General features: G+C 46.4%; 1 protein-coding gene across 3 annotated transcripts in view; it reads left to right on the top strand.

The window, feature by feature from the left end:
- TNFRSF19 (TNF receptor superfamily member 19) overlaps positions 1-22,569 on the top strand; it is a 72,365-nt gene that overhangs the window by 6,027 nt on the left and 43,769 nt on the right. For 2 of the 3 annotated variants that reach the window (XM_053916721.2, XM_053916723.2), the window contains 2 exons: positions 13,283-13,385; positions 17,573-17,683. In XM_053916721.2, coding sequence (XP_053772696.1) covers positions 13,317-13,385; positions 17,573-17,683 — 180 coding nt within the window. In that variant the 5' untranslated portion in view covers positions 13,283-13,316. Of the gene's footprint in view, positions 1-4,111; positions 4,277-13,282; positions 13,386-17,572; positions 17,684-22,569 lie in introns of those variants that run through there. The other variant, XM_053916722.2, reaches the window with a different exon arrangement.

Below are 22,569 nucleotides of genomic sequence, written 5' to 3'. Positions count from 1 at the left end.
ATTGTCAACTCAATTTAGAAGAATGAGCAATGAGAGGAGGGCAAAAGAAATCTGCCTGGTGGCTGTACTTAATTTCTCCTCTATCATCACAAGTCATTCAGCGTTGGTTCCAAATCCACCTACTGGCTGAAATCACTTCTCAGAAGTTACCAAGTTTCACATCCTTAGATCGAGAAGTCCTTTAACACCATTCACTGTGACTCAACTTTGCTCTTTAGAGACAAGTGTGAGGTGGGGGTCTCGAGCGACTTTATCAAACCGTTCCTCCCTGCGTAAAACACCCTCTCTCTGGGATCAGTTCTGATGAGGACAGCTTTCTCCATTCTGTCCAGCGTCTCCAATACTTTGGCAGCTTCGTGGCCTAGCATCACAAACCGCTGCCCCTTGGTGTAGTAGCCATGTGCAGAGGAGCCTGCCATCTTTATCTGGAAGGAGAGGAGCAGAGCCAATGGCTCATTTCTTCTCCCATTAAACACACACAGAGTCTGGCCCATGGTGATGTCATAAACTCACAAAGATCAGTGAAAGTGCTGGCGCTTTAACAACTTAGCTCTATAAATGCCGCAAGTTTGACATTATATAAACTAAATAAATAACCTCCTAGGCCTTTTCTTGTATATTGGTTTATGCACAGGTGGCATGGTGAATATTATATTAGGAATCGGGGGATGTGGATTTTGATTCTAGCTTTGTGATTCACTTGGTGTGTGACCTTGGGCAAGTCACTCGACATCTGGCTCAACCCTACACTGATAGTCTATAAATGGCAGCAATGGGTGTTGGGAATTACTTAGATCTCTGGGTCCTGGTTACTTTTCCCCCCTTATTTTCTTAACTCTGTTAGGCAAACTTTACTATCCTTTGAGATTCCTACTCCATTCATTAATTCATTCAACAAATTTTTGAGTACCTACTGTGTAGAGGAACAGTAAACTACAAGACAAAATTCAGGATTTTCATTACCTTGCATTCTACTCCATTTCTCCAGGGAGTAGTGATTTACGCTAGGAAGTCAAATAGTTTTCCATTAACTTTTCTTCCAGTGAGCTAGCTTATCACTGAAACTATTTTTCAGGAAGTTTGCTACTTCATTAGTTCAACTTTTGGGGGCTAATATTCTAAACAAATACACTTGGTATCAGCTTAGATATTGCTAAAACTAGCTTCAGAAAACCCAGCACTTAACCAACAACACCTCTACCAAGATCCTTATAAGAAATTGGTGTTCATAGCAAATATTTCAACCCGTTAGCAATAGTCAGTGTCTAAAGGGAGAAAAATACTTGCAGCGCAAAGTCTAAGCATTGGTTTCCTGTTGAATGAACTTAGGGATCACACAGTTCTTCCTGTACTACCTCTGGCACTTAACTGTGGGCCCGGGTTCTCCTTCAGACACTGTCTCCAGATCATATACATCCAAACTGAGGTAAAGTGGGGAGTATTTGTTGACTTAACATGCCTCTTCTTCAGAGAACAGATTTATTTAATAGCTGGAGTGCAGAGGTTCAATGGTCCTTGTTCCCACTGTCAGAGAGATCATTTCGATGATCATTTACACACAGATACTGGACATCAGCTGCCCTATGAAAGGCGTGCTGCTGCTGATACTGGCTGCCATCGAGTGAGAACTTCCTATGTGCCAGACGTTGGGCTAAGTGATCTGAATACCTTATCTCTTTTAATAACTGCCAGGGAAACAACTCATGTTACAGTGGAGGAAATGGAAATTTAGGGAGGTGAAGTAACTTTCCCAAGGGCACGCAACCGGTGAATGGCAAACTGGCATCTAGGAGCAGATTATCTGATGTCAAAGTCTGTGTGTGTTCACCGTGGGGTCTCTCTCCACAGTGAGCTCGCAAGCTTACTGGGGAGATCAGTCACACCTGGGGGAAATGACGCAAGAGCTAACCAACTACATCATGGGTCCCTGTCTCTAAGGATGAAAGGTGGCCAGAGAATGAAAGAACATTTAGCTAAAGTCAAAGAGTTAGTGCCTGAGCTGGCAGAACAAATTCCACTCAGAAAACATTTATTGAACATTTCTGGGAGCGTTTGATGTTATCAGAGATACAAGTTTGAACAGAACGTGCCCCTTCTCTGAGAGCAGAACTGCTTTTAAGTCCTCGAGTTAAAACATCTCAGTACAGTTAGGATGCATGAAAGAATGCGGCAAGGACTGTCATCCTAACAAGAAGGCCACAGACCTTGGAGAGACTCACGGGAGCTGGTGGCTTTTAAGTTGGTTCTGATAGGAGTCAGATAAGTTAGTAAGGCATCATAAAGGTAAGGGAAATAGGTACGAAGAGGAGGCCTAGAGGGCAAAGTGAAGGGCAAGTTCAGGGCACTTCAAGGCAAGGCACGCAGACCAGTTTGGACAGAATATAGAGTATATGGTCTAGAGGAGAGAATGATAAGGCTGAAAAATGCAGGTGGAGTCCAAGCTTGGACATCTCTGAATGCTAATTCAAGGGGTATAGAAGCCATTCTTTACGATGAGGAATGCCAATCGTTTACTTGGACAGTGACGGTGATGTCGGGCAGGAGGAAACTGGTCCCTGGGACAAAGCGGCAGTGAGGGCAACATTCCAGGGAAAGCTGGGGGAGGGGGTGCTGCGTTGTTAGTGGGCCCAGGAGAAAAAAGGGAAGAAGGGGTGTGTGCGTGAGTCCTTACAGAGGAAAATGTAATCGTTTGGCTTAGCAAACCACTGGGTATCTTATGTGCTGGCTAGGTTTGGGGATATTAAGAAAAGCAGATATGCCCCCTGAGAGATTGAAATCTAGCTGGGGAAAGGAACCCAGGCAAACAGATGACTTCCACATAATAACGAGCATGTGCGTGCACTACACCGAATCTGGGGTAGCACTAGGTAACGGCTACTTGGCCCAGGGAAACTATACTTGCTGTGAGGTTCAGATAAGCTAGTGTTATTGCTTGCGAATTATTTACAAAAAAAGTCATGATTGTGATTTATATTCTGACCACGCGGATTTGAAGTAGACAACTTGGATGATAATAAAGTATTTTTCACAGGCAACAAGTACAACACTACAGTGTTCTCAGTATGGGTCAGGAGATGTGTTTATCAGTAATTAAGTCTAATAACCTATTCATTCACTCAACAAATATTGAGACACCAGTATGTGCCTTGGGATACACAAAACATAGGATTTGGTTCCATCCAAAAAGTTGGGTAGGGAAGACGAAACCAACACATAATAAGATATGGTAGATGCTTCTTTGTATCCAAGTCATGCCCAGTATCTTGGGTTTGAAGGTATTTGTCCAATTATTCACTCACTGGACAGATAAAACAATAATTGCTTATGTATCTCTAGCATTCTACTGCTGCAAAAGTACTTTTGTTACGGACATAATTCTTTCCCTCCTTCTGACAAGTCTGCCAAGTGGGCACCGTCAGCTCTGCTTCATAAACTAACTTAAATTCAGAAGTGTCAACACCTACTCATGAAGGCGTGGAGACTGAGCTCTGTGCTCCCCCACGGCCCCAGTGGCTCTGAGTTTATGGAGCACACCGGGAGTTGGACGAAGCTGGTCTTGGCGTGGAGGAGGTGGGTGGGCCCTTAACTTGCACACGCTCTCTTGAAAGGGTGTTGGCCAAGGACCGGCTGGAGAACTCCATCCATGCATGAATGAGGCCGCTGTGGGGGAGTTAGGTCTCCAGGGACCGGAGCAAATGGGCCACACCATCTTCCCAAGGCCTTGCTCCTGTGCTGAAGCCAGGCTCAGTGGCATGAGACCCGCAAGGCAAAGGCACAAAGATCCCGGGAAAACACGTGCAGGGTAGAAATGAAGCCTCCTCCCTTCACCCGGGAAGGTCCCCCAACACAGTCAAGCTCTCGGAGGTTGGTCCTGGGAGCCCCCCCCCCCACACACAGCTAGTGGTCAGCCACGTGCACAGCCTCGGAGGGCGGCCCCCGGCACCATCCAGCCAGGCTGGCTGGGAGAGCCAATGAGCGGGTTGGAGGCTGCGACGAAGCGCTCGCGAGAGCCTAGGGGCGGTGCCAAGGGTGGGGCGGAGAGGTGGGCGGGGCTCCGGATGGGCGGGGCCCAGGAGGCGGCGGCCGTTGCCGGGCTACCAGAGAACTGAGCTGTTGGCCCGGTAAAGCCATCCCTCTGCGCGCGAGGAGAGAACCCCGGGCTCAGCTTCGCACCCCATACCCTGCACCCAGCCATGCCCCCAGCGCCCATGTGCCTCTGACTCCAGCCAGGACCTGCGGGGCGCGGCGGGCGGAGCCTCTCAGGTGATAAGGGAAGGTAGGTGTCCCGCTCACCAGAGGCGGTGTGGCGCTGCACAGCAGTCCCTTGCCTCGACCCCAGTGGACCCTGCGCGATGGCGGCCCGAAGAGAGGGCAGCTGCCCGATGGAGGAAGGGGAGCAAGCAAGGGCTGTTCTTGCGCAGAGTAGGAGGGTGGACGGACGGAGACGGACGTGGGCGACCCCTGGGAAGGGTGACAACCTGGGGCTGCAGGGGAGGGCGGCTCCCGAGACGCTGGAGCTTCGGTCGCAGCTGCTCCAGGGACCGGAGTGTATGAAGGTATCCAGGTCTCCGCTAGCGTCCGGGATGACCGGACTTAGTTTTTCTCTGCAGGGATCCTGTGAATAGAAAATCTGCTTGTGTAAGCAGATAAATCCATCTGCGAGCGGCTCCATCCCGGCCTTTCACCGACTGCGCTCGGCCGCTGCCCCGAGCGGGCTTCCCAGGGAGCTGTGTGCAGGCCGGGACTGCCCAGTTAGGGCTGCGGAGGTGGGAGGAGAACATTTACAAGATTTGTGAGGATCCCAAAACAGAGTCATTGTGTAGCAAAAGAACGTTTCACCACTGTGGGCCCGCTTCTTAGGACAGTGCTGAAGGGTCAAGCTTGTAATACAATAGAGAGAGCGAAAGGTCAGCTTTGACAGCGCTTGCCAAGGTTCTGGGGCCATTTCACGGAGTCGAAATGTAGCTCACACACTCCTCAGTGACCTGTTTTGATGGCAGGCAACTGTGCATCGAACCTACATTCACCGTTGTAAGAAGTCCATGCCACTTTTTTTTTTTTTTTGCATTTTAGTAAAAGAATGCCATTTGCAAACAAAACCATAAGCATTGTTCCATATTTCTCTCACTGAAACAATTTAAGGCAAAATATTTATGGAGTTGTGGTTTTCACTCCAGTAACAGTTTTCCTTTACTAGAAGATGACTTTTTTTTATGTAAAGAAAACATTTGTTGTTAAAGGTGTCTTATGCAAACAGAAGGATTCATTTTAATGTGCTGTTTTTTAATGATCAGATACTTTATGCAAAAGGGAGGATTAGAGGGCATTCATTTGGGGATTTACTCGGTGTTTCTGTGGTGCAGTTTCACCTTAGGTGTTTTTGTCAATGCTACTTTCAGTGCAGTTAAAAATATATTTCATTTCGAGCACTGTTTATTATCTGATTTAAAGCTATGTAACTAGAGACGGTGAGAACTGAGTCCTACTGTGGAAGACTGGTTTTGAATTATTATTCATCGAGATGTGGGCACGTAAAAAGAATGGTCTCTGCGTGACACCTACGAAGGTGTTCTGACAATAGTACAAACCCCAGAGATGCATTTCCGTTGTTAAATACTGCGTTAACAACAATGCATGGTGCGTTGTCATCAGCTCTGTGAGTTCTTTCCTTTTTAACTCATGGAAATGTCTTACGACATTGACTTTATTACTGAGGCCACATGGCTTTGTTGACTTTAGAATTTTCTTTTCCCCACAGTAAGTGCTAACTCTGGGATGTTGTTGTTAGTGTTTTCTGGGACATTCTTGGAAGTCAGTTGTTGTTTCTTTGATGGGAGTGTCTTTGGACTCGGAGCCCAGGTCTGATCTTGAATGTGAAGTTAAGGACACGTGAGGCTCTTTATGCACTGGAAGTGCAATGTGAAGGGCCTTTTCTATCCAGAGGCCGGGATGGGAAGAGAACTGAGACACATAGCGGTCGCACGCTGTGTTAGTGTGTTACTGTAGTTTACTAGTTACAGCTCTAACATACGGAGCTCGTGGGGTATTCGGCAACACAGGCGAGGCATCCTGCTAACCCTCATTTGATTCTCCTGCTTTCACCTTTTTCAACCTCTGAACCCACGCTTACCCCAATCTCTTGCAACTAGTCCAGTCCTACCTTTCAAAAGTGAACACAGCACGAAAGAAGAACGGCAGGCATTTTAATATAGAAAAAAGCCAAGTCCTTTTAAATCTGACGAGTCAATATGTAAAATCAAGCAATTACAATTCTGGAGAAGGCCAACAACCTCTGTGTTGACTTCAGGTTGAACGAGAACACCCACCTTGTATAAATGTCCACCAGGTAAATAGACAGCTGCTTCTGTGCTGAGAGAGCCGGGGACACCAAAGCAGTTGAATACACGTGTCTCACTGCAGCTGATTATTAAACGGTCACAGCCTTTTAAAAGTAACCTTCTAGCTGAATGGAAAGAACATTAACACAGGATGAACACAATTTCTTTTCATGATTTCCTGGTGGAGCGGGTGAGTTCATTCATTGTATTTTGTCTAAAATGTTTGCGTTTAAACGTAAGATGTTTACACAGTATTGGGTTATCTTCTAGTCCACACATCACAGAATATGGACCTTTTAAACCAAAGTTTTAAAACCTGGTTTTAAAAAGAGAACAACCACCTATCAGCAGTTACAGCAGACAAAGGAGCTTGTGTACGTGAAGGTGAAATGTTATTTAGCCAGTCTTCAGTCGGCTTGGCTGGGTCTAACAGGAGGAAGTTCTAAAAGAATGGGGGCTCCGTACACTGGAGAACACTACAAATGTTACAGAGAGTGGCTTTGGAGTCCATCCAGACTCACTTCTAAAGTAAAAATTTAAACAGCTGTGTTTTAGAAATGGCGATGCGTAATTCTCTTAGAATAGACTCCGTCAATGTTTGAGGTCCCCTCGGTCCTTAATGCTGCAATTGTTCTACTTGTATTTTAAGATAAACATTTATGAATTTGGGGAAAAGTACCTTAGTTACAATATGTTTGTTCACTGAACAGTTGGAGGACACTGTGTGACAGTTACTTTCCTGAGGCGAACGTGCTGGAGTCCACAGCTCAGAGAAGTAAAAGCAATCGCTTTCCAAAACCCTACCCTAGTTTACATTCTGTTACAGAATGATCAGGGCCTGACGGTGAGTGGCCCCTAATCGTTCTGAACTTTCGGGCAATCGAAGATATTGTACTTGGCAGCAGGACATTTTAGAGCTTGTCGCATTTTTAGTAGAAATTATTTCGTGATCTGAAAGAGGAAAAATCATCCTCATTCCTAGCCAACCACGATGTGAGCTGCCGAGCGGCAGGAAGGGCTGAGCACTCCATGATGTGAGGGAGAACAATTTTCGGAATATAGTGACATTGAGGCGAAGGTGCAGAATAACTAGAGGCTGCAGGGGTTACTGTCCTGTTTGGAAATGGCATTGATTGTTTATTCCCATAGCATATGGGACTGACATTATTTCCAAGCTATTTATTATTATGTTCTACCATTGAAATGTAAAATTCTGTGCATATAGCACAGGCTTTATTTCAATGCTGATTTTATAAATTGTAAGCCTGCCAGTTTACTTTAATGTTGATTTAGAAAAAATTATTTCACCTTATTGCATATTGGAAAAATGTACGAGTTCAATATATTTCATTACATAATGTTAATATACTTTTACTAGAAAAGCTATTACTAAAATAAAAACATGCATGTACTACATGTTCAATAATAAATCAAATAGCTTTTAAAGGATGGAAAAATAAAGAAAATAAATTTATTCTGGAAAAGTTATCCAGGCTATTGCAATTACTCTGAGTCATATATTTGGGTAATTTGTAAGATCAAACATCAGTGTCCTTCTCAGAAAGGTTACTGATTTGTTAAAAGTAGAAAGATAAGTACCAGATCTCCCTCCTTAGTGATTCTTGTCAACATTGTAGCACCGTATTCAAGACGTGGGGCCCTGACCCAAACTGCACTGCATCACAGTAACTTGTGTTTCAGGCTTAGGTTATAGGTGCACATATTTTCCAAGTACATTGCTAGTCCTCGCAACAACCCTAAGAGGTAAAATATTATCCCTAATTAATGAACTCGTTTCATTCACTCAATGTGTATTGGGTACATTTTTGGGGTGAATTACAGTTCTAGAGCAAGATCACATTTCTTGTCACTAAGTCCTCAAACCCGTCTGGTTGGTAAACTCCAATGGCTTGGTCAGGGTAGGAAGGAAGTCCCATGGGACAGTAGGGGACAGCAGGGGACAGTAGGGGACAGCAGCACCTGGAGCTGAGAGAGTATAGGTCTGTGTTTATAAGGGACGGCTGACGCTCAGCTCTAGCTCTTGCTGCTTTGTTGTGGGACTCACGGTGGCCAAATTCTCTAATTTCTCAAGAAAATCCTTCATTTTTAATACTGAGGACTTATTTTAAAAATTAAGTGCTGTGGTGACTCAGAAAACAGTGCTGCTGCTGCCAGGCAAGGGCCAGGAGGGGGAGAAGTCCGATGGAGATAAGCCCGGGTGCTGTGGAAGGACAGGGCAGGGGGCGGCGCCCGGGTCAGTAGACGCCAGCAGAACTTTGACAAAGTGGGGTGCACCGTGGTGGATGAAGGTCCAGTGTACAGGAAGGCCCAGGGAGGAAGGGGTGCAGCTGGTGAGGGAAGGGAGGGTTGAAGTGACCGCCGTGGGTTGGGATCCAGTGGTTTGCCCAGCCGAGGAGAGACGTGGCTTGGAGCTCCTCTATCCCAGCAGGGCGCCCGTACACTGCCACCCCTGAAGCCCCGCCTCCTTGCCAGGTGACACTTCAGCACAAGTTTTCACGGTTTGGACAAGGAAGTAGAAAAGGTGTGCCTTTCAGCATCTTTTGGGTTTATCTCCCTTAGGGGCTGGCCACTCAGGGCACTAATTTGTGTCGGTTCAGGTGGCCGGGCAAGCGGCTTGGTGTGATGAGCTGCCACTGTCTCTGCGGCCCAACGGAGTACTTGCCAGCTCTGGGCTGCAGGCTCCGTCCTCCTCCTCTCTGCATGCCCGGTTCTCCTGGTACCCATGCTCTGCTGGACATTGCTGAGTGGCAGACAGTGAGGCAGAAATCCCATACTCCTAGGGCATGGCGAACCAGGCATTGTTGGTCTTATTGCTGAGTTGGGGCGGGTGCTCTGCACCCATTTGGCCAAGTGGTTGCTGGATATTTAGTAGATGTTGTCTGGTCTGTGTATTTTGGCAAACTCTAACAACCCCAGGGGACTCACGGTCCGTAATATCAATGATTCGTATGTCTCACGTTTGATAAGTATCCTCAAATAGAATACTGAAGTATTTAAAAGCATTTTCCTATTTGGGCCAGACTCGAAATTCCAAAATTAAAACCAATTTCAATAATTACCTTTTCTATTGCCTTATTTTAATTTTAAATTCTAAACACTTAAACACTTGTTTCATTACATTTTCCCTCCTGTTATGAATGCCAAAGCATTTCTTAAGGTATTTCATGTTGTTCCAAGAAGCTCAAGGTTGCTCTCACAACACCCCACCGGCTAGCCAGTGTATTTCTATGTAAGTAAACAATGAACAAGCCGGGCTGCATTGAGGGGTGTGTAGGGGCTCTCACCACCTTTGCTGCGCTATGAGCACCCTCAGGGCGCACCTTTGTCCCTGTTTTCCGCCCTCCCCCAACACTGCCTCCCCCCAGGCCCCCAGAGATGCTGTGATCAGGGTGGATTGATCCATGGATGAATCAGGGAGGGCAGTGTTCTGTTACATAGCGTGATGTCGTTGATCAGTTCTATCGATGTCACCCTCCTCTGCCAAGTGGAAGGGGTCACCGGATGCTGCAGCATGGGACACAACTGGCAGTCCACTTGGCAGAATGGCTCCGAGCGCTGTTTTGCTTGGATTCAGCAGGCATGAATCGAATTCACTTCCACCCTTCCCAGGACCCGCGTCCTTGACCCCCAGTGGTCTCTCCCCTTGTTCAGGGGTAATGCCTACGCTAGATTGTGGCAGGAAGGGGAAAGTTGTGTTTCCAGGAAGCCTTAACACAGCACTTAACGTTAGAAATGCTGAGCTCGAACGTTGCGCTGGTTCTTGGTCTTCCTGTGCCTTCTGCAGGCCTGAATGTCTAAAGGTGTGAAACCCCCTGAATGATGGCGCACATCTGTCTAGCTCGTTACAATCTCAAAGGACTGTCCCATACAGCGGGTCCTTTGATCCTCAATGGTAAGGCCCTGGATAATGACAGCCGTCCTTGCTAATGCATACTGAGAGCTGCTCGTGTGCCCGAAACTGTCTCTGTATCGATGAACTCCCCCGCGAGCGCGTTGGAGCTGTTAAACTTGCTCATTCCTCATGGCTGCCATGCTCACTCTAGAGATGCGGAAACCGAGGCTTGGCAAAGGTACCTGGTGCAGGTTCACACGGCTAACAAGTGGTGTTCGCAGGACCAGCAGGCACCTAACAGCATCAGCAACCAGCACCGGTTACGCTCTCGTTCTCTTCCGGACACTTCTCAGTGCATGCCTTCTCTGAGTTCACCCTCATCACACCCCCCCGGGAACAGGTTCTCTTTTCTGTCTGGAGCTGGGAAGCCTCCAGGTGACATTGCTCAGACATGGGCCCAGGTGGTCCATTTGCCAGGCACCAAGCTAGACATTGGGAATACAGAGAGTAATGAGGTGTGGTCCCTGTTTTAAGCAGCATAAACTCGGGAGCGTGAACTAAGACACAAATAAGCACGATCGCTCTGCAGCCTGACAGACGCTGTATATGAATGTGGAAGGGGCGACCGGCCACAGGGAGCACCTCTGTCCCCGTGCTGACAGACAGCAGTGGGCAGGGTGACCGTGGGGCTGGTGCCTGCAGGTACTCAGTGGGAGAAAGGCTGCCCAGGACAGAGTGCCCGCCTGCGCCCAAGGGCACGGTCACGGGCATGCAGGAGAAACAGGAGTGGGGGGGTGTGCTGAGCTGCAGGGGCAATGAGGGGGCAACCAGGGGTGTGCCTGGCAGGCCAGCAGGCGAGATGGGAGAGGGCACAGAGGCCACGCCCAGGGGCTTAGAAGGTGATTTGCGGGGACAAACCTACCGGTACCCCGGGAAATTGAGGCAGGGCAGCGCTACTTTCATGTTTTCCGTTCAAGCTATTCCATTTGGCGCGTGTGTTGGGAGCGCAGAGCAAGTCAGCACATGGGGCACAGTGCCATCAACATTTTTCTTCCCAAGCCTCTAAAACATCTCTTTGCGATGCAGAAGTCGTGGTGCTTTATTTAATTTTCGCCTTTCTTTGACCGCGCGTGTGTGGTTTTTACCTCCTCACCTCTTCTAGACACTTTTCAAGGAGGACCGCGTCTCTCACCTTTTTGCCCTAAGAGTGGTGCACATTTGTTTTTCATTGTGAATGACATTTTTACACTATGAAGAATTTTTAGAGAAAGAGGGAGAAAATTCACCCAGAATGCCACAATATGACCCTAACCATTGATAATATTTTGGCATAAAATCGGTGTACCTTATGAAGTCAAAATCATGTTACCACGACCTCTAACTCCTACCGCGGGCTGCCAGTGGTCGTGTGGGCGAGACCTCCGCGCGGGTCCCAGCGGAGTGTTTGGTCCAGATCGGTCACCCAATTACGGGGCGCACCGACTCGGTCAGTCACTTTCTTCTCACGTTTTGTGGAAATGCTTTGGTACTTTTACTCTCTTTTTCACAGTAGTTGAACTCCATTTGATGATGTGCGTTGCTTTTTCTCTCAATAATTAGCACGTTTAGAAGAATTTAGGACTGTGTGGAGCAGCACAGCCTGCAGCTTACCTTTGGTGGAATGCGACTCCATCTCCTGACCCTAGTGCTGCGTCTGCACAAGCAGTGAATCGCACGGTTGGGTAATTGCTGGGCGACTCTGAGATATGCAAGGGGCATAAAAAGGCCATGACTGAGAAGCTGGAGATGCAATAAAAGCTGCTTGAATTCTCTAAAAATGGGTCATCATCCCACAAACTTCAAAATGTGATTTCTATTGCCCTGGCCTTCGGAGCTGCTCAGGCAGCGGAAAAGGCCGTCGGGCTTGTGTGTGTGTGTGTGTGTGTGTGTGTGTGTCCCCGCTGCGCGCAGGTGCGCTTGGGGCTGCTGCTCCGGCCCAGCTCTGCTTCCCGGATTGCTGTTACTGTTTTTCCTGAGCTGCTTGGTCCACAGTGCTGCTTCTCTGCCCTCGTTTCCTTTCGTGTAGTCACATTCTTTGCTCTGGGTCTCTTGTTAGTTTTGGAAGCTTCAATTCTAAAGGGAAACAGAACCCTTCTTTCCCTACCTGATACGGAGCCACCAGCGAAGGCTTCACTTAAAGAAAGAAAAAAAAGCCTATCCTCCTGCCATTGTCTGGAGCTGTGAAAAACAAGCAGATTTATTTCTACGCTTTAGATGATTTCTGGTGAAGATGAAGAGGCTTCGATGATCTTTCATTGAAATGTCAGATCAGTGACTCCAATTTCATCACTTGCAAATGCTTTTTAGGTGTTTTTAAATGAATGCATATTTTTTCCTGCTAATGTATAATTTGCACCAGAGTGTGTGTGTGTGGGGGGGAACAATGGCCAAACATGGGCTGTGTCTGCTTCTTCGTGGAGCTGAAGGTCCAGGATGCTCACGGATTGTATTGCAGGACGAGTGACCAGTGACACTGGGGCCACACCACCGGGTTTGTACCCAGCTCTGCCTCTCACTAGCGATGTGACCTTGGGCAGGTGACTCGGTGCTCTCTGAGCCTCAGGTTCCCCACTCTCAAATGGGGATAACAATATTGCCTACATTCTGGAGTAGCTGTAAAGGTTCAGTGAGTTAGCATGGTGAAAGCAGTACCTGCGTGTGCTGAGCAGGTGTTAATTTTTTTGTCACTATCATTAGCCTGCTGGCACTGACTGAACCCACTGAAGGGAAGGTTTACATAGGCACTGTCTGAATGTAACTCTGCGCTGGGGGAAGAAGACTGGACACTACAGAGACTTGGGTAATCAGTAAAGGCCTGGGACTTGAATGCCGGTAGAAGTTTTGCATATGGTCCCTAAGTGGACAAAGCGTTAACTCCTGTAACTTAAATTTTTAAGATTACATATTATATGCCTATTGCATCCTTTAAAGGCGATTGCTTTTATAACATAAGTACTATCATCTAGTATATATAAGCAAATTGCAAACGTTATACAGCAAACACAAAGCAGTCACTAATTGTCATTAATGTTAACTGTATCTTATCTTTCAGAATTCTTCAACAATAAATACATCTAGTAAGAACCATGGCTTTAAAAGTGCCACTGGAACAGGAGAAACCACTTCTCACCGTTGTAGTTTTACTAGCCTACCTGGTAAGTCACCTCTGCTTTCATGAGAATGTGGGGAAGGGGTTCATATCAGTGGTACCAAAACTCTTTTCTACGTCTGATCCCATGTTTCAAAATTTTCTTTCAAATTGCATTTTATAACTGTTACATTTAACTAATAAAGATTGCGCCCGAGTCTGGACATTTGTAACAATTGCTGAAATTATCTAAATGTAGATGAGGTCGAAATCACAGCGGCACTTGCCGCCCTGATATGATGGTTACCGTGGGTGAACAGGAATTTCCCACAGCACGTCTTACATCCCAACGGGACCCTGGAGTCTGACTGGGCACCCACGACTCACACAGTTGCGAAGTGTTCAGAATTGATTTTTTTTAAGTTCTATTATTTTTATGTAGTTATTTATATGCTTGGTCCCAAAAATCCTTAAGGACAGATGGAGAATTTCCATGTTTGAAAGCTCGACACAAAAGATCTATGAAGGTGTTCAAAAGAATTGAGACCTACTTTGTTTGAAGATATAATCATGATCCTTAACTATGAAAAGAATCACTTACCCTGAAGGCAGTCCCCGAAGTCTTCCTGGAAGACAAAATCAGAGGAAATGGTGTCCATTTGGAGTCAGATTCAGGCAGATGTGAGGAAAGCTTCCTTTCTTTGACGTGAGGTTGTTCAACAGCAGAATGAAGTTCTAGAAGGTCAAAGCTTTACGGTCCCTTCGTGGTGGGAGGGAATCTCCTGTCTCTCTCAGATAAAACCAGCTCCTCTAGGACTGGTAGTCAAGGGCTGTGAAGAGAGGCAGGAGGAGATTATTAGACCTTTAGCCCCAAATTATGTTCTAGTCCTAAATCCCACCTAGAACTCCCTGCCGCCTGCTCTGGAGGTTCAGGCTTTGATTTTAGATAAAGAGGCCAGCAGATATCATTATAGACATTCCTGCTTCAAGACGGAGGCTGTTGACTTCCGGCCAAGACGGAGGTGTAGGTAGACACACTGTGCCTCCTCACACAACCAAAAGAAGGACAACAACCAATTTAAAAACAAAACCCAAGCATAACTGCCAGAAAATAAAACTGTATGCAAGTCTGACAACCAAGGAATTAAAGAAGAAACACTCACCCAGACGGGTAGGAGGGGCAGAGACGGGCAGCTGGGCAGAGAGGGCTCTCGGCAAGGCGGCAGCTGTAGGTCCGAAACAAGCAAGGCTGTGGCTGCTGGACCGGGGGTCCCACTTTCACGTGCAGATAAACCAGGAGGAATAACTGGGGAGCAAGACAGACCAGCAACCCAGGGTCCCAGTGGAGAAATGAAGCCTCAACACCTCTGACTGAAAACACCTGTGGGGATTGTGGCAGCAGGAGAAACTCCCAGCCTCATAGGAGAGTCCATTGGAAAGACCTGCAGGGTCCTAGAACATACACAAACCACCCACCCTGGAATCAGCACCAGAAGGGCTCAATTTGCTTGTGGGTAGCAGAGGAAGTGACTGAAAATAGGCAGAGAGTGGAGCAAGCGGCACTGTTCCCTCTCGGACCCTTCCCCCACATACAGCCATGAGGCAGCCATCTGGGTTACCCCGCCCTGATGAACACCTAAGGCTCCGCCCCTTACTACATAACAGGTGCGCCGAGACAAAACAAAAATGAAAGAACAGATCAAAGTTCCAGAAAAAATACAACTAAGCAATGAAGAGATAGCCAGCCTATCAGATGCACAGTTCAAAATAATGGTAATTAGGATGCTCACAGAATTAGTTGAATATGGTTGCAAAATAGAGGAAAAAGTGAAGGCTATGGAAAGTGAAATAAAGGAAAATGTACATGGAACCAACAGTGATGGGAAGGAAACCAGGACTCAAATGAACAGTTTGGAGCAGAAGGAAGAAATAAACAGTCAGCCAGAACAGAATAAAGAAATAAGAATTCAGAAAAATGAAGGGAGGCTTAGGAACCTCCAGAACAACTTTAAATGGTCCAATATCTGAATCATAGGGGTGCCAGAAGGAGAAGAGAAAGGGCAAGAAATGGAAACTTATTTGAACAAATAATGGAGGAGAACTTCTCCAATCTGGCAAGGGACAGAGACTTCCAGGAAGTCCAGGAAGCTCAGAGAGTCCCAAAGAAGTTGGACCCAAGGAGGAACACACCAAGGCACATCATAATTACATTAACCAAAATTAAAGATAAGGAGAGAATCTTAACAGCAGCAAGAGAAGAGGAGAGAGTTACCTACAAAAGAGTTCCCATACTACTGATTTGAGCTGATTTCTCAAAAGAAACCTTGCAGGCAAGAGGGGCTGGAAAGAAGTATTCAAAGTCATGAAAGCAAAGGACCTATATCCAAGATGACTCTATCCAGCAAAGCTATCATTTAGAATGGAAGGGCAGATAAAGTGCTTCCTGGATAAGGTCAAGTTAAAGGAGTTCATCATCACCAAGCCTTTATTATATGAAATGTTAAATGGACTTATCTAAGAAAAAGACAATAAAAAATATGAACAGTAAAATGACAACAAAGTCACAACTATCAACAACTGAACCTAAAAAAACAAAAACAAAAACAAACTAAGCAAACAACTAGAACAGGAACAGCATCACAGAAATGGAGATCACGTGGAAGCAGATGAACATACTTTTGTAGGATGATGTATGTAAAGTGAATTTACTGTTTTTAGATAAAATAAGAAAACAAGGCCATATTTGGGAAAATGACTTACAACCTTTTTTTTTCTTTTGCCAAAATAGATGATAATCTTTCTATTTTAGTCCTATGCTGTGTAAACGGTGAAGTGGTAATCAGTAAGAATGTGAGTTCATACTTGCCGAGCACTTTTACTTTGAATCGTCCAGAGAGTTTGGCCACTATTGGCATCATCATCATCATCAATAATTTTACTGATCTCGTGATTGTCAGAAATGTTTGAAAGACAATCTCTAAGTAAATGCAGTTCACCTGAAAAAGAAACTTGTACACCAAAAGTGGGTGGCAGAGATGAGGTCTGTCTGGAAAAAGTCCAGCCATTGTTAGTATATGGAGAAGGGTTTGCACGACTTCAGTGTAACCTGGCAGCCAAGGAGAGAGGACTGGAATGCGCATGTGTGAACAATGACGACTTCACTGTACCAGTCAATGGGAGTGGTGGATGCCATTGAGTGAGCATGTGTACTGTGTGGCTGTCGCATTCAAACTGACTGAGCAAGTAGAGCAACAAATCTGCCTCAAATTTTGTGTTAAGCTTGAACATTCCAGGGAAACTATTTGGATGATTCAGAAGGCCATAGCTATGGGCAACCGGTGATGGGCACCTTCATCACGACAACGCACCCGCTCATGTATCACGTCTCATACAGAGTTTTTGATGAAACATCAAATCACCCAGCTGACTCTGCCTCCCTACAGCACAGATCTGGTGCCCTACGACTTCTGGATCTTCCCCAAACTAAAATACCTTTGAAAGGGAAGAGATTTCAGACTTTTGATGAGATTCAGGAAAATACAATGGGGCAGCTGATGGTGGTTGGGAGACCTGTGTAAGGTTCCCAAGTGCCTACCTTGACAGGGATTGAGGTGTCATTGTCCTATGTTACAGTGTTTCTCATATCTGGTATCTTCTTCAGTAAATGTCTCTATTTTTCATAGTACATGGCTGGATACCTTCTGGACAGACCTCATATGTCTGAAGGATAATAGCAAAGTTCCTATACCTATACAAATTTATTTCATTTATTTATTCAATTCATTATTCTTGAATATGCTTGTATTTCTTCTTTTTTTTCTTTTTGCTTATTTTTCTTGATCAAAAAATATAGTTTTGGAAATCAGAAGTTTTCAGATTGCAAAAGGACCGTGAGTACCTGCGTGACTGCCCTTCCATACATCCTCTTAGAAAGGAGAGCATCTTCCAAGTCATTTTCTGCCTGCATCCTCAGAACTGTATCAGGGGAAGAGAGCAGCTCATTCCAAGAAAAAGGGAACCCTCACGCAGGGAACACAGAGGAGAATCAGGCACATCGACTTGTTTGTTCCTCTGACTTAATCAGTAAAGTGGTATTTTCTTCCTAAGGTGAAAATTAACTTGGCCTCACTGTGACGTAAATGTTTACATTCAGTGATTGTGGGAATTATACTAAGGATATTGTTTGTTTGTTTGTGTTTTGCAAACAACGCAATGAACTTACTGTGAGGTAACGTTTGTGAAACGTTTTTTCAGGCCTGTGAAGTGACCTGTGAGACAGGGGACTGCAGACAACAAGAATTCAGGGACAGGTCCGGAGACTGCGCCCCCTGCAAGCGGTGCGGGCCTGGCATGGAGTTGTCCAAGGTGAGGTGTGCTCTCGGAAGCGGTGGACCTGTGCCTTTCAAACGCATTCTTTTTAGCTAAATTCTTTTAGTTAATTACTAACGAAGATTTGGACACTGTGACAGAATTCTTGGCTCACTGTGTCACTTTAGCCAAATATAACACAATTCCCTTTTAATGCTTTTGTCTATGCATGCCTTATCGAGATAAAGGAAGTACGTTCTAGTAACCAGAATTGAAAAAATGTTACCGTTTTATGTAACTTAGTGCTTATCATATATTATTGAAAGAAGAGAATTATTAAGGTTTATTTGCATTAATTAAAAAGGATCGATGGTCTACTAAAGGTTGAAAAATCAAGCACTGATAACAGAAAGTGGTGATGCCACCGTTTACTGAGACTTCTTTTTTTAAAATGACCATTGCTAGTCAGGAAGCAGAGGTCAAAAGTGTCTCAACCAACGATGCTCCGAGAGAGCCGTTCTTCTCCAAACCAGGGGTTTGGACACTTCTCTGACGATGCAAGGATCATCAGTCTCCCCGGCCCCAGTGTATGTCACCCCCAGGATCACTTTTAAATATATTCATTTTAATCACTATTTGTTGAGACACTGTGTTCTAGCATACTTCCGAGTCCTGGGTATTCTCAGGTCTCTTCTTTTTGTGAGCGTGCTCACAGCTATACATCAATTTGCTTTACTCTCTGACCTTTTGAAGATGGTAGTAGTTGTGGAGAATTGATGTGTCAATTTTTTTTTGTTCTAAATAAAGCATCAAAGTCTTCCCAGTAGAGAAGGGACAAAAGATTCTTCTTTTACTTTAAAGCGACTTTTAAAAGCCAAGTCCTTTGCCCCCACAGACTGCCATTATTTAAAGTTGAGTCTTGTCATTCATAGGTTTTTGATCGATGATGTACAAACAGCAGGAAACTAGGATTTCTGCAGCCACAGGTGACTCCTGGCTGGGGCCTCTCTCTGGCTGTCGTGTTCAAGCAGGGGTGGCTGCCAGCGCCCTGGGCTGTGCCTCTGGGGTGAAACTGGCTGGCCCGTGAGCTCTGCGTGATGTCAGGTTAGCTCTGTGTTTTAATCTGTGGGTTGTAGCCACGTGCATTTTCAGACAAAGGTTTTGCTGTGTGAGAGGATCTGCGGATCTAGGGCTAGTGAACAAAGTGGTGAAGAATGCAGTAGTGCCCGAGAGGCAAATAGACTGCGGGGTTTGAACCCAATCTCTGCGATAATCTGAAGGAGACTTTACAGATAAGTAATGCCAAGATGGGTGAATCATTTCTCAGAAATTGCTCCCTAACCTTCATCCTTTGAATCCAGAGACTATAACCTCCAAATAGTTTCTGGAGAATCAAACTGGAGGATGAAGGTACTATTGGCTTTAATGTTTTTTCTTATTTAAAAAAAAAAAATCTCTCTCCTGAGATTGTCTGGTAGCAGTTTCCACCTTCCACAACGCTCCTTGGACACCCGGAAGAGGTGCTCTTCTCTAGGCAGCAATTTCCCCGAGCACTGCAATAGCTGTCCAACCCCATTCCACTGGAAGCAGCCAGAGGGAAGCCATTCAAATGATTCTTCTGTATGTACTTACTTTATTAATTTTCATCTCAATATTTACTATTATTTTCTTCACTCAAAGCAAAGACCAGGACACCTTGAGTGAGAAATAAAAGCAAAGGTCAGGATGTCATGGAAACATTAGGTTGTCGACAACCAATTGGGGGCACAATGTTACAGATGTCCCCTGTGTCCCCCCGAGGTGCCGATGTGGAGGGCGGGTGACCTGCTCCCCACATAGGGTGCTGCTGGCGGTGGCAGACACAGAGCACAGCTTAGCTGCAGGAGTGGAGGACTCAGTCAACCTCAGAGAGTTTTTGGGGGGAAGGTGACAATGAAATCTAGTGATATCAAAGTCAACAACTTTGTGTGTGTTGTAAATAATGTATTTCACCAAGTCTTGTATCCTGGCTTTAGCTCTTAGCCAATAGTTGGTACTGAGCCTTGCCCAGTCTAGATGCGAAGCATTGGAGAGGCGAAGGGACATGCGGATGGAAGTGTAAATATATTTCTATCTCCCAGTTACCTAATCAAGGCAAGAGCTTGAGTATTTATAAGCAATTACTTTGGGCCTAAAATTCCTAAACTGTCCACTCATAGATTTTCAGCTTCTCCTTTTCGGGCTGCCTTTATTAAGGTTTTAACAATAACATATGTCTGTCATAAGAAAGAAAAGTAAGTTTTGAACATATTAAGATCAGATAAATTAACAAACATATTTAACTCGTTAATTATCCATTTCCGCTTTACAGATCAAGGGACCAGGTAGTCTTGTGTCAGACTCAGCTTTCTCTCAATTGGCAGATGATTATATTGACAAATAATCTCGTTGCTTTTCACTTGGAATACTAAATATAATAATAATAATGTATACCATTGTACTCCCTATTCAAGACAGGCTGCGTGGTGGCTTGTGTCACGGAGGAACTGGAGTGGTCTTTTTCCTGTTTCTGAGGCAAAAACTACAAACCATTGTTCACCTCGCCCCCTAAGAAATGCACGCTGGGCGCGGGAGCAGCGAGCGTGGGCCTGGGGGTCACGCAGCCATCCCCCCGGCTCAGGGGAGTGAGCGCGTGCATGGGTGAGGGAGGATGGGTTTTGTTTTCCCGAAGTGATCACACTAGACTTTTACTTCTTGCTGCCCGAACTTGGCCCAGCGGCGGCCCCTCCCCCTTAGGGAGCTACAGTGCCGACAACGTGCTTTTAGCACGGCCTCCCCGCAGCAAATCAGGAAACTCGTTTCCGCATGAACCACTTGAAACAGACTGCAAGTCCCTGGCACGTTCTTCAAAGTAAGCTTTTCTAACCAATTATTGGGGTGACTTTAGTTAATGTGAGAAAATGAATTCTTGTAAACAATGGCATACTTCTCTCCACACGGATGCCTGGCTGGCTGCAGATTTTCAAAGACATCCACTTTTTGGAAAACTGTTTTCATCTATATGAAGAAAGTCACACACACACACACACACACACACACACACAATGTAATTTGCAAGCATAAAAAAGATTCATTTTTGCGATTTAATTACAGTGTTGCTCACTTCATTTATGTTTAATTACGCCTAATCGAGCCCTGTGATGCTTGGCGGATATTAACACGCTCTAGCTTGTACTTTTTTCTTTAAAAAACTCAGCTAAAGGTTTTCATAAGCTGAAAGCTGGGGGGAAATGTGCCTGGTGGGTTTGATGAAAGGAAATGTAAAAAGCTGATTTCTAAACGTCAGCCATACAAGCCTGACTTGTCATTTCCATTCGTGTGCCTTGGATTTTCCCCACAAGCAGCCTCTCCTTTGTCCAGACTCGGGCTTTTACAGTTAGATCAGAGAACCAAAGTTCATCATTTACCGGCTGTTCGAGTAAACAGCGCTTTCCACCCGAGGCCCCAGCACGCAAGTCCTGGACAGTGGACCCACCGCCTGGGAGGGCCCTGCAGTGGCGGGAGCGTCGTGCCCCTAGAAAGTGTGGGTGTGGGTGGGGTCTGCTGGCGTTTGTTTTTCTTCTATGCTGGATTCGCAGAGGCAGGAAAGGGAGAAGGGGACTTGAGGACTGTTTACTTTGGGTCATTTTGCTGCTGCAAAGCCACCCAATGTGGCTGAAAAAATGGGGCAGAGTGACAGAGCCACCGCTGCCGCCAGCCAGGGGGGAGGTGGCCCTCTCCTGCCTTGAACCACCGTAAGGAGGGCTATTCACCCCCACCCGGCGTAGACCCCCACCCCACCCCACCAGCCCAGGAGGGTCTCACCAAGTGGGAGGCATGGATGTGGACTTCCCATGGTTTTGTCCCCTGGAATAAAATAAAAATAACGACTTTAGGAAATAGTGCCCTAAACACCCATCCATGCCTTTGTTCAGCAAGTTGGTACTGAGTACCAGCCTGCTGTGTACTGTTAGGGGAAACAGTACCCAGCAACACTTGGTGACAGTGGGCGGGCAGACTGGGTTCGCGCCCTTGGCCACAGGCATGGCACAGTGGGGCTCGCAGTGGGCAGAGGTCTGGCTCCGTGGCCTGCGCAGCACAGCTCGGGAGAGGAGTGGGTGGGTCAGTGGGTAGAAAATGCTGAGAGGAACCATCAGGAGCTGGGGGGGTGGGGGGGTTCTGGCTAAAGCCCAGCTAATGGTGAACACAGTGATCAGACGTCCCCCCGAGGACAGTGGAGGACCAGGAACCCTGTCAGACGTTGAGGGTGGGCTCCTGGCTCACCCGCTCAGTGAGGTATTGGCCCAAACTGGGTTTCCCAAGGGAGTGCCCAGAGGGGCCGGGAGAGGGCTCAGGAGCCCGACTCTGGGCTGGGGTCCGAGCCCACAAAGGCTCCTTGTCAGTAGCAGGTGCTGGGAGGGGCTCTGGGGGAAGTGGCGGAGGGGGGTGCCCAGTGCGAAGGGGTGTCGTCTTGTAGTGTGATTTTCAGAAGCAGAAACCCTAAGAAAGTGCTTTTTTCTACATCGCACTTAAAGAAATTCATGTATCATAGTAAAAAGGTGTTCTCGGGTTCAGGGAATCCCTCCAGCTTCGAAGGAGGAGGATGCTAGTTTCAGCAATGAGGGCTGTAGGGCGGGTTCCTTTACAGTCTAGGTACTCCCCTCCCCTGCCCGTGGTAGGGATGGCAGACCATGCTCGCAAAGGACAAAACACACGTAGCTTTTTCTGAGGCCCAGGCCAATGGCTGACTCAGTCTCCCCTACCCTCCTCCTCCTCCGTCCCCAAATACACACCCCCACACCCCACAAAGCCCTTCTCCGCATGACCCTAGTGCAACCGGGAAGGTGTCAGAAAGCAGGACAGAGGTTACAGCAAAAACAGCAGATTTTCTTCAGGAACTATTGCCACAGGGGAAAAGAAACCTC

This window comes from Desmodus rotundus, chromosome 13 (genome assembly GCF_022682495.2).
Source record: "Desmodus rotundus isolate HL8 chromosome 13, HLdesRot8A.1, whole genome shotgun sequence".
Taxonomy (NCBI): Eukaryota; Metazoa; Chordata; class Mammalia; order Chiroptera; family Phyllostomidae; genus Desmodus; species Desmodus rotundus.
The sequence above is the reverse complement of the archived record's forward strand: the minus strand, read 5'-3'. Positions and strand labels throughout refer to the sequence as shown.